The 12,319-nt window shown below is 38.8% G+C and overlaps 2 protein-coding genes across 2 annotated transcripts; both read right to left on the reverse strand.

The window, feature by feature from the left end:
• Window positions 1-512: 512 nt before the first annotated feature.
• LOC115677285 (two-component response regulator ARR10-like) lies at window positions 513-3,721 on the reverse strand. Its single transcript, XM_056321036.1, has 7 exons — window positions 3,574-3,721; window positions 2,979-3,131; window positions 2,195-2,542; window positions 1,929-2,005; window positions 1,335-1,836; window positions 741-967; window positions 513-542 (listed from the first exon to the last, which is right to left on the reverse strand). The coding sequence occupies exons 1-7, from the start codon at window positions 3,719-3,721 to the stop codon at window positions 513-515; spliced, it is 1,485 nt and encodes a 494-aa protein (XP_056177011.1).
• Window positions 3,722-10,629: 6,908 nt separating this feature from the next.
• LOC115677263 (probable xyloglucan endotransglucosylase/hydrolase protein 23) lies at window positions 10,630-12,015 on the reverse strand. The gene is made up of 3 exons (XM_030600391.2): window positions 11,592-12,015; window positions 11,311-11,504; window positions 10,630-11,185 (listed from the first exon to the last, which is right to left on the reverse strand). The coding sequence occupies exons 1-3, from the start codon at window positions 11,883-11,885 to the stop codon at window positions 10,780-10,782; spliced, it is 894 nt and encodes a 297-aa protein (XP_030456251.1). The 5' UTR covers window positions 11,886-12,015; the 3' UTR covers window positions 10,630-10,779.
• Window positions 12,016-12,319: the final 304 nt, after the last annotated feature.

Here is a 12,319-nt window from a genome sequence, read left to right on the forward strand (position 1 = left end):
AAAATATGCATGCTTAAAGTTAGGAAAATAAATTTCCTGATTTAAAAAGATGAAAATATTTTCCTGGAAAGCATTTTCTTTTATCATGATGTTTTTCCTGAAACAAACACACCATAAATTATGCTAGCAAATTTCACACATTATTGACGGCTAGCTCCCCCTCCCAACAGAAAATTGAAGAAGAGACAATTGTGTCACATGAAAAAAGAGAAATAAACCCAATATTGTCGATACAACAAACTTTTCATTTATTAGATTCAAATCCAACCCGCAAATAGATAAAGCCCTAATCTGTAGAACAATCCTAGGAACTGGAAAATTTGAAAATATCAGTATATAACTAGGTTGAAGAAAAGGAACAAACAGATAAGGTAATATAGTGATCACTAGGTAACAGCAATGTGTCCTCGTTAATTGTCCAAATCAAGCCCCTACTTTCATAGATGAGAGAAGATCAGATTCACGTGCCGGCTTCGGATCACATGCTTCATGTGAATATAACTGGATACAGATTATAGCTTCGGAGCTCCATCAACATTAAACTGCACCACCATGCATTGTCTTTGATTAATCAATATTGAACATAATAAATACACTTTGACAAAGATCAGATCAGACCAGATTGTTTAGCTGATGCAATATTACCCTTTATTGTTTGGCAGTTTGATTCTTTATAGACCTTAAGCAAACTGAACTCCATGAGCGGAAAAAAAGAATATAAAAAATCCATGGATCTTTACCTGGTTGATCATGACAGTAAGCTCATCATCAAGGAAACTGAACTTGTGGTGGCAGATATCTCTTCCTTCTTCTGATTTTTCAAGCAATTGATGCTCAAGCTTGGCATTGTCACTTTCTAATGATCGTACTGACGACAGATTTCTCCCGTTGCTTCCGCCACAAGCAATCTGATTCCTCAAGCTAGAACTTTCGCCATTTCCCTGACAGCAAGTACTTGTCCCTCTGTCTGGTCCTCAAAAGCAGAATGATACCAAGTAGTTTATGCAAAAGATTAATATCAGAAGAGCATTAATCATTAGCATATTGATAGTATTGTGAAAGGTTGAGTAGGGAGGAACACACATTTATAGTTCGCATAATTACGGTAAACACACAGTGAACCTAACATGTTGAAGGCTTAGAAGACCGCGGTTAATATCAGTGGCAGCATTAAGATTGTTTCCAGATACATATTAGCACTAAGAACAAAAGAAAAACGTTCACATTGTTTATACCAGTTTCGGATTTATGAACATGGTTGGTCGTGGGGTTAATACATGAATTCATCACGGTAGAAACTCCGCTTTGAATTAACAGAGGATGTTGATTGAAACCAGTCGGGATCGCATGAGGATGATTAATTGGCCTGCTGCTGAAGCTGCCTCCTATCCGGGGAATCTGTGATTGAAACTGCTGAGAGTGACTTCCTGTCTGATTCTCCGGCTGCATATGTCCAAATTGAAACTCGGGCACGGCGACTTGATTGATCATAGGAAAAAAATTAGCTGAAGGTTGGTGCTCAAGCCAAGGAGTCTGCACATGCCGCACTTGATTGATAAGATGCTGATGCTGATGCGGTATGTGCACTTGAAGAGCATTGTGATGACTCGGAAGAAAGTTCTGATTAATGCCTGAGAGGTTATTCATTAGCATTTTGGATGTGATAGCGTAGTCGTTGACTTGGTTGATGTCGAGAGGCGGCCGAGCACTTCCTACTCTGTAGGCAATGTCGTTCTTTCGGTAGCGGCCACGCCTAGTGTTTAGGCTCGAATCGGTTTCGCTTGGGGTCTCTTGGTTCAGAGCTGCATTGTGCTTCTTCAGCATATTTCTGTACTTCTACAATGGGACACTGGATTAGTAGATTATCGATGGGGGATTGAAAAAATAAAACTCAATTATAGTGGAAGAGACCAGCATATAATACTCACCTGAAGATGACTTGCAACATTTTCTCTAGTGAGTCCCGGTACATTCATAATTTCCAGTATTTGTTTCGGATATGCTGCTGATGAATTGCAGTATAAAACCTCAAGAATGTTAATTAATTGACTCGCATTTGCAAAATGCACTTTCCAGACACTAACCTTACAATTGATCCTCTACCTTCATAATTTGTACAGAATTCCATCCACCCTTAAGATTGTAATTAAATACCATTGATTCCTTATAGTCAGGTGAGTACAAGAGAACTTACAGTTGATTCCTAGCTGCTGAACTGCATTAACGAAATTGAGGTGAAGCTCGGTGGACCAACTGACCCTTGTTCTCTTACGAACTGAAGCATTGTTGTCAGCTTGGCAATTGCTTTCATCCTTAGCATCTGCTACTTCGTCCGTGAGTACCGGTCGCTTCGTCCCTGTTGATTGTGCAGCTGTTTTTTCGACTACGAGCTTAGATTTTTCTTGTTTGCATAATTGTTTCCGTAGCACATGCTGCCAAATGTTTTTGAGTTCTTGAATCCTAACCGGCTTCATTAGGAAGTCCCGAGCCCCATGTAATATAGCCTTCATTATGATCTTCTGATCATCGCTCGCCGATACCACTGAACAATGGTAATTTCCAACCGTGAGAAGATGCATCATTGCCATGCTGAAGAGGAAACGCTGAATTGAAGGTTGGAAGCTTTGAAACCGTAATGTCAACACCGGTACAGCTGTCTACAACTTAAAACTTTTTATCTAGCAAGAGTAGGAGGACTGAGGCAAGAAGTATTGGTGAAGGAAACGTACAGGAAGATTAAAATCAATATCTGTATAGCCAATAAAAATCAACGTAAAAAAATGAGACTTAAAATGCAGCACTCAGCAGTGTAGGAGTTTGTATATCCAGAAAGATAAATATTTGTACTCCTAGAGTCCTTAGAATGGTAGTTAGTGCAGAAGTTTGTGTAATCTAATATCACTTACGCTGCAATAAATGGAACAAGGGATCGAGATGTACAACATTTGTGACATTTCTACACAAGTTTTGTAGCTTACTAATGACTGGTATGTCCATTTCGAGGCCAATGATCTCCAGGAGATTGAAACCGTCCATGTCGAGCCCTACAACGGCAGTGACAACTATGTCATACTTGTCTTTATTCTCTCTCAGCATTTCTAAGGCTTCGGTCGCTTTTTCTTGTGCTGTAACTGCATACATACAAGTGAAAACTGCGCAATCAGAACTTGGATTCTATTTTTGGAGCAGAACTGTCCCTGATATGTGAACAGGGATTCACTTCTTTTTTGCCAAAGACGGTTAGATTTGACACATGTGTACTGTCTATACAAATCAAACGAGACTAACATTCATCTCTCAAGAATGTTGACTGTAATCAAATTAAAAAAACCATGATTGTGAACAATTCATAGCCCGATTATAACAAAATCCGAGATGTGTCGCAGGATCCTATTACAAGATTCCATTAATGGAATATAGCATCTTAATCAATGTTCTCAAATCCTGAATAGACTGCGTATAGCAATTAGCAATTCATTCTTCAAAGAACAAAGTCAATGCATGACCTTTTACTTGGTATTTCGCTCACTAACAACAAGAGAGCTAAACTTAATGACACGACGATCGACAAACCTTCATACTGGCACTTCTTTAGCACAGTGACAAGAATCATGAGACAAGCACGGTCGCCGTCGATGGCCATGACTCGCAGGCCCTCGGGATATGGAACTCCGGCTTCCTCCGGGGCCAAGCACGTAACTTTTTCACCAATCTTTGGCATATCTAGACCCTGAACACGAACATATATCAAGAAAATATTGTGATCACCCAAGAAGATCACTAAAAAATCCACAAGAGAAGATCACTAAAAATTCCACAAGAGAAGATCATAAACAACCGATATATGTGATTAGGGTTTTAGTACCCCCAGTAAATGCAGGAGATCTAGGCTATACTGATGGAAATTAATCGGACAAGATTTCCTTGCTCGTTGAATATGGTTCGAAGCCCCACGTAAATGGAAAGATGGGACTAGTGGAGATACAGCATATCAAGTGTAATCAAGCAAACGAGTGAAAACACAATACAGGAAAGATCTCACCATAAGTGTTTAGTGGCTACAGAAAAGGCAAGTGTGTGAAACATAAAGAGAAAGCTAATCTTGGAAACTTGATTCGTAGAGAGTTGGGGAGAAGAAATCACAGGAATGGTTCACTTACAGGAAAAACTCACAATTACGGAATAATTTTAAAAAAACTTAACAGAGTCAAGATAGAGATTGACAAGCAAGTTGTTCAAATTGTTTCTTCATCCCGAAGATCGTAACAAAAATTTGCTTATCTTCAACCGCCCATGCATGTGTGTGTGAATTACTGGAGGGTGCTTGTTTGTCGATGATTAGTTGCAATTAACCCAACTCTTATTTGAAAAAGAAACGAACTTGTTATGTTTTGTTAGAATTCAAATCCTCGTACTCATAGCCTTTCCACCAATGTTGTTTTCTGTTTCTACTCAAGACTTCAAATTCTTGAAGGGTAATGGATTAAAACCTCACCTTGAGCGTCAAACACGAGAGGGTGAATAGTAATTTTGTTAGATTTTGCCCATAAAATGAACAATTTTTTACAAGAACTTTTCTTTTAGCTGCAAAAAATGGTTGGCTTGACAATTAATTCTGCCATTAATCAAAGAAGTTTTTTTTTATTCTAGGGTTAATACCACAAAAAATCCCAAACTAGTACACCTGTAACAAATTTACCCTTCGTTAATTTCCATTAAATTTTATCTTTAATTGCTAAATTTGATGACACATGACAGTTGACAAATGTACCAGTTTGGGGTTTTACCCTCTGTTTGTCACAAGTGTAACAATTTGTGATTTTTCGGGGTATTAATCCAATTTAACGGAAGCTAACGGAGAGTAAATTTATCACAAATGTAACAATTTATGATTTTTCGAGGTATTAATCCAATTTATCAGAAACTAACGGAGGGTAAATTTGTCATAAGTGTACCAGTTTGGGATTTTTTGTGATCAATAAATTAGTTTTGAGTAAATTTATCATAAATGTACCAGTTTTGGGTTTTTTCGTAATCAAAAAATTAGTTTTAGATAAATTTGCCACAAATATACTAATTTAGGGTCTTTTGTAATATTAACCCTTTTTTCTATACATGCATATAATGATAATGAGCGTGTGATTCTATTTTGGAGTGGATGATTCCACTGATCCATTTAAAAAAAAAAAAGACTTTCTACTGTACTAGTAAATTTTTGAATGAGTTGGTAAATTTTAAAAATATGTCAATAAAAAAATTATCAATCAATTGATTTTCACTAACTTGTTTATGATTTACTTATACTTTTATGAAGTTACGAACTTTTTTCAACAAGTTGCAATTACCAACTTTACTTACTTTACATCAACTTTTTTTGTCCTTCTTACTAACGCCTTAAATTTAACAACTTAAATTTACTAATTTTTATATAAATTTACGTCTCCTTATTTGAGTGATTTATTAAGTTTTTTCGATTAAATTACCAATTAATTTTGGATTAACAACTCTCATTCGAGTTACTTACCAGCAATGATTTGGTCCTTTTTTTAATTCGTCAACTTTCTATGATTTACCAATTTGTTTGTTTTTTTTATTAAAATTACCAAGCCGACTTACAACTTTTACTGCCTTATTCACCAACTTTTTAAATTTACCAACTATTTTCAGAATTTTACCAGCCTCAATAAGAACGATTATCAACTTTTATCCAATTCAGTTTCCAACTAGTTTAGTATTACCAACACTAATTTGAAATAAGTATTGTGACATTTCGAATTTCGACCCATTTTTGGGATTTATAAAACGTGTAATTCGTCAGTGTGCTTATAGTAAAATCTCGCCCGGGAACTGATCACTCCCGGTTATTGTTTTTAAAATTGAGATTTCGCTAGAATCGCACTCGATCGAATTTAGCCATTATTTAGAGCCCAAACTTTGGTGTCGAATTTCTCGGAGTTCCAGGACGAATTTAATTGGACGGTGTCGATATATTATTATGGCCCATCTCGATATTGCACGGGATATGTGAAAAACGAGTTTTTGACCGAGTGCGGATTTAGATCGGTAGAACTCTTTTGCGATATGTTTTTATTAATACCTTTTAGCCAAATCCCAAATTATTAATTATAATTTTTCGAAAACCGTTAGATCGTTTTTGAATTCGAATCGTGACCGTTGAATCGTAATTATTGCGATTTAACCTTTGCTTTTCCCCTCTCTCTCTCCTCCCCTCTTTTCCGCCGGCTTTCCCCCCCCCCCCCCTGCGTGCCTGACACACCCACCTACTCCTCTCTCTCATCCTTATCTCCTTTTTCTTTTTCTTTTTCTTTTCTCTTCCTTCTTCCTCTCTTCCGCGTCCGCTTCTGGCTCCTTGCTCCTGCGTCTGTCACGCCGCTGCTCCTCTGCCCCTCGCCGGACTGACCTCCGCCGCTCATCGCCGCCGCGCACCGTCCCACCGCCGCGCCTTGCCCCCAGCAGCTCGTTCGCCGCGGACAGGCTTCGCCAGCCGCTTTCCCCTCCCCCGACGCCGCAGCTTCTAGCCTCCGCTCCTGCTTCTGTTCGGCTCGCCCCTGCCCGGCTCCTCTCGCCGCCGTCCCGAACTTCGACCGAGCGTCTGCCGCGGCCAAACTCCGCCTCGTCCAGCCGCCGTGTTCAGGCTCCGCCAAGCCGCCGGACCAGCCACCACAGCGGCCGCTTCTTCGTCGTTTCCGTTCGCCGGTTCGTCCGCCGGCCGCCGAGTCCGAGCCGAAAACCAGCGCGGATGGCCCTCGTCCTCGCACCTTCGCCGGCGTTAGTTGTGTAAGTTAACCCCTAATCCCGTGTTTAAGGTATTAAATTTACTTAGGTAGTTTAATTAAGATTTAGATCAAGTTAATATTGGATTATTAGATGATCTTTGATGATAGGTTATTAATTATTTTATTATTGTTGATTACTTTATTAAATGTTAGATGATTTTTGATGATAGGTTATTAATTATTTTATTATTGTTGATTACTTTATTAAATGAATTTATTTCGGAATTAAATATTATTTTATTATTAAATGATAATTTTCGGATTTAAATATTAATATTTTATTATTAAATAATTAATTTCTGAAAATTAAATGTTATTATTTTCGGAAATTTTCTAGCGTCAAATTGTGATGCCAATGTTGGTTTTCGCCGTATAAGTTGGCGTATTTAGGAAATGATTTGAATGATTTCGATTCGAGGAAATATTTTGACATTTTGGAAAATTAAATTATTTTCGGATATTATTAATTAATTAATTCCGAATTTAATTTATTGTTATTTCGGAAAATTTGTAATCTCAAATTATGATTTCTAGCTTGAATGTTGGCGATTTTACCGTGAATTGTTGTATTAAATTGAATTTATGATAAACTGTTTTGATCGGAAGTTTTTAAGAAAGTTTACGAGTTTTTGGCATTAAATTATTTTTATTGTCATGCCAAGTAATTGGTAGTGATGCTTTGTGATTGATAAACATGTTTAGCATCGAAGCTTGCAAGAATTGAATGACTATTTGCATGTGTGACCACTTGGTTTGTTATGCGGCATTGTGTGAGCACTATTCATGGACGCATGGGCTAATTGAAAAGATAATAATTGGCCGGTATGCTTGTGTGCTCCTGTGGTCACACGTTAAAGCCGTCTTGTTGTGTATCGCTTGACGTTGCCCGATTTATCGGATGCCTGGGGATAATCTGGAGTGTCGATACCCCGGATGCCTTGTCGCGGCCCGAGGCCGGACTTGATGCTCCTTATGGGATACCATCTTACTGTGTATCGTTTGATGTTGCCGTATTGGAATGCCGCCATCCTGTGTATCGTTTGACGTAGTCGTGCCCGACGGGGCGGGACGGAGCCCGGTTTTTACCGGTAGACCGCCATCTTGCTACGTGTCGCTTGATGTGTGGTGGCCTCGAGGGGGCGTAATAATTGGAATACGTGTGATGCATAGTGCTTGATTATGGGGTAGAAACTGCTAGGCATAGTATGGGACGTGCCCAAGCGGGTTTTACCTTATAATCGAGACACGCGCGACTGTGTTGCATTAACGCATGGAAAATCTCGTTAAATGCTTCGAGTATGTGACATATGCATTTCATCAACGAGTGTACCAAGGCGAGATAAGGATGCCTGTGGTTGTTTAATATTGTTGCTATTGATGCTGTATTGACTGGTTAGGGACCCCCGTGCGAGTTAGCCTCCTAAGCGGGGCTTAGGCTGTTAACTTATTGAGACTTTCGTCTCATTTGTTGTTGTTAACCACTTTTCAGGCCGTTAGCACGTTGATGCACCCAGTTGGTTCAGGGTATTCGGAAGCTGGTTTTTTTTTTGGAATTCGACTTGTTGGTGGAGTAGATTAACCCTAACCTTTGTCTTTTGCTAGCTTTTTGTGAAAACGCCCGGAGTGGGTTTGTAAGTATGTTCCCAGGAGTTAATCAAGTGAATATTAAAAATGACTTTTGTTATGTCTAGTTTTCCTCTGCTATCCCTGATTTGATTACTGTCTGGGGATTGTTGTGTTGGTTATCGTTTCCGCTTGCGTAATTCAAAGATAAAAAGAAAAGGGTCGGCGACGAGTCCTGGGTTGTCGCATCATAACGACCATAGCGGGATATTGCGTGTCCGTAGGGTTCGGGGCGTGACAAGTATCGATGTTTATTTGATTTTTTTTAGCTACCGACTTCTTTTTTAATTGATAAAAAAATATCTTGGTATCGTTTACAAACTTTTATCCGCATTTCTTGCTAATGCCTCAAACTTACCAGTAATTATCTAAACTTACCAACCCTGTTTGAACAACTTACCAACTTTTTTTCCGATTAAGTCATCAACTAGGTATTGGTTATCAACTCTCATTTGAGTTGCTTGCTCGTATTTATTTTTTTAAATGTATCAACTATTCTATTAAGCAACCATTTATATTTGTTTTGTTTATCAACATTTTAAATTTACTAACTATTTTTAGAATCTATAAAACCTCAACTAGAGTGGTTACCAACTTTTCTCCGATTTAACAACCATTTTTGTTTTACCAACTTTTATTTACAATTCTTTGCGATTTAAAATTTACAAACTAGTGTACGAAATTACCAAATTTTATTTGTGCGACTAACCGACTTTCTTACTATTAAGTTACCTCCTAGTTTTGAGATATCAAGTCTCATTTGGGTAGAGTTGCTTAACAACATTGATTCGTTTTTTCTTAAATTTATCAACTTTTCTATTGACTTACAACTTTTAGTTGCCTTCCTTATCCATTTTTTAAATTAACCATCTCCTTTTAAAAATTACCAACCTCAATTAGAATGATTACTAACATTTCTACAATTATTTTACCAACTAGTTTTCCGTTACAAACTCTTATTGGAGTTATTTACCAACGTTCTTTTTTAAAGAGCCAACTTCCCTTGTGTATATCGATTTCTAGGTTTCATTGTAAACCTAATTGTTTACTTCCAATTACATAAATCTCAAAAAAAAAATCTCCTATCTTTTATCAACGTTTATTTACCTTTCTTACCAAAACTGTAAATTTACCGACTGCTATATGAAATTACTGTGTTTTTTTGTATGACTTATCAGCTTTTATACGATTTTACGAATGAGTTTTGGGTTACTAACTCTTATTTGAGTTACTTAGCAATGTTTATTTGGTTTCTTCTTCAAATTTACTAATTTTTTATATTGACCTACTATTTTCATTTGTGTTACTTACCAACTATTTTCTACGATTAAATTACTAACTCTTATCTAATTTGTCGCCAACATTTATTTGTTTCTTTGGAATAAGTGATCCGAAAGTCCTAAAATTTGTCATAAAATTGATTGTCATTAAAGTGCACTTGAGTCATAAAATTTTCAAAAAATGCTCCTTCTATTTTATTTAAGGGCAATAAAGCTGACTCAATCAAGTTCTAAAACTTGTCATGAAAATGCAATCGGATCCTAAAACTTTCAAAAAGCGCAATCAACGGAATGATTTGATTAGACCGATTTGACACATTAAACTATTATTAAAAATTATTCACATCAGCGCAAAATATGTCCTATAGGACAGCCAGCATTCACGTCAACGATTTCAGATCAAAATTGGCCAAATAGACTCAATTGATAATTTATGAAAATGGTTAGAATTCAATTGGCACAATTAAAAAAATTTGAACTGAATTGACAAATGTATAATAGATTTATGACTTTTTGGATAATTTTCTCGGTATTTGCTAAGTTGATGAAGTTAATAAGTGATTTCTTTAGTTGCTTTGGATAGAGAGGAATCAATCATGAGTCAGGTGTCGCCTTCCACACTTGTATAATACTGAAACGGTCGTAATCAAGATCCTTTGGGCAATGGGCTTCCCTTACATTATTGCTAATTTGAATAAACAAGATGGTATATTTACTATCAATATTGCTTCTCTTCACGTTTCTTTGTCACTTGTTTACGTGAAGTCACACGTCCCTGCCACCTTTTGGCAGTAATTCAGGCTTCCCCGCAACTACCTCGCAACGATGCTTAGTCCAAAAAACCAATAATTATAAGACTATGATGATAACCTCACCTCGAAGCAGACATCATCATCTGTCTAGATAAATCACATCCAAACTCCATCACATCATCAAATTGATCAACACATTATTGACTTGGTAAACCATAAGCACGTCTCGGGTACATCCACACGTACGAATTAATCGCAACACTTACAAATTAATGGAATGAAGGCATACATATGAACATTATCGTATTTGTGTTTATGTGCATGATCTCACGACTTAGTCCTTAGAGTGCACTCCAGAGGAAGGCCCTGAGGGAATCGCTTGGTGTCCTGGCAATAGTCGTAAATCATGTACTTCTGCTGGACCGACTTCATCGTCTGCTGGCTCGCCGCGTCGAGTTGCTGAGAAAACCATGGGTATTTCGCCGTGGCGACCGAGGAAGAAGGGCAAGAGGAGGCTCCGTTGGACCAAACGCACGCGCTCACATTGAAGCCCCTGAAGGAGGCGGTGAAAGGAGCTTGCGACCAGTCCGTCTTCACGAGGCCGCCCCGGGTGGCCCAGTCCTCGGCATCCCATAGGGTCGAGTAGAGGGTCATGGGCTGGCTCTTTGGGTACGCGACCCCTGCCGCTTCCAAGTTCTTGAACTCCCTTATTGGAGTCCCATCCACATAGTACCTGTTTTTTTAGCAAGCAAGAAAAGAAACCCGTCATTCATTATGTTGTGAAGGACCTCCAATCGGTGTTACTTTTAGCAAGAAATTTGTTTAAAGGTTTACATGATTAGGACTAGGAATACTTACACAATGTGCGAAGGGTTCCACAGGACAGAGTAAGTGTGAAAGTCGGCTGTCGGGTCGAACCAGAGATAGAATTGCTGCTCCCTATTGCCTTTGCCTTGGCTGTACAAGTTGGTGTGGAGGATGTAAGGGTCGCCGCTCAAGTTCCCCAAGAACTCCAAGTCTACCTCGTCCCAGGTTGATCCGTCCGAGTGCAACTGCAAAACAAGAATGACATCATTCGTGTTGCTACTTAAATATTGATCCAAGACGGATTTTTAGTCGAGCGAGTCGATCATACTTACATAGAAGGTGGTGACGGTGCCAGCGGAGTTGCCGGGGACGAGCTTGATTTGCATGTCGAACTTGCCGTAGAGGTACTGGTTCTTGGACCTGAAGCCGGAGCCAGAGGCCTTGTCCAGGGAGAGAGTGACGAGCTGGCCCTTGTTCAGTACCTGGACCCGGTCATCTCCGAAAGTGACATCGAAATCTTGGTAAAAGTTACCGGCCAAAGCGACCACGGAGGAGCTGATGAGGATGGCGCACACAACCAACATGGTTGTTCTAGGAAATGAGTTTGGAGAAATCGAGGCGGCCATTGGCAAAATGCCGGGTCGCGAGTTTAGTTGAAGTGGGACTTTTGCTATGGAGGTGTGGGAAAGTGGGTGGACTTTTTTGCGTTGTTGAAAGAACTTGGAACTCGAGGATGATGGTTGTTCAAGGCTCGGAAGAGGTATTTATATGAAGGGTTTGGCGTGTTGGGGAATGTTCCAATTTGCGAAATGGGTAAAACGCAATTTGGCCATATTCTTTTGGTTAGTGGGTCCTAGGAAGTGAAGAATTTAACAGCTGGACGCCAAAAAACAAGGCAAAAAAACTTATTGGCAACTCTCAATTTTTAAAAGGGTCTTCTTTATCATCTTAAATGATGACGACCGGTACAAATTCATTTCATCAGCCACTCCTAAAAACATTTTTTTTTATTTTTGGGGTGTTCCTGAGAGGGTGTTATGTGGTGGGAAACTATTGGGGA

Source organism: Syzygium oleosum, unplaced genomic scaffold, assembly GCF_021117445.2.
Source record: "Syzygium oleosum isolate NSW1041296 unplaced genomic scaffold, Sole_v2.1 Sole_v2.21, whole genome shotgun sequence".
NCBI lineage: Eukaryota > Viridiplantae > Streptophyta > Magnoliopsida > Myrtales > Myrtaceae > Syzygium > Syzygium oleosum.

Coding starts and splice junctions, on each gene's coding strand:
- LOC115677285 (XM_056321036.1), bottom strand. CDS start 3,721: ATGCCAAAGATTGGTGAAAAAGTTACGTGCTTGGCCCCGGAGGAAGCC. Junction 2,543..2,978: donor AATGGACATACCAGTCATTA/GTAAGCTACAAA, acceptor ACCATTGTTCAG/TGGTATCGGCGAGCGATGAT. Junction 2,006..2,194: donor TCAGCAGCTAGGAATCAACT/GTAAGTTCTCTT, acceptor GCAATTCATCAG/CAGCATATCCGAAACAAATA.
- LOC115677263 (XM_030600391.2), bottom strand. CDS start 11,885: ATGGCCGCCTCGATTTCTCCAAACTCATTTCCTAGAACAACCATGTTG. Junction 11,505..11,591: donor GCACCGTCACCACCTTCTAT/GTAAGTATGATC, acceptor CTTGTTTTGCAG/TTGCACTCGGACGGATCAAC. Junction 11,186..11,310: donor TGGAACCCTTCGCACATTGT/GTAAGTATTCCT, acceptor CTAAAAAAACAG/GTACTATGTGGATGGGACTC.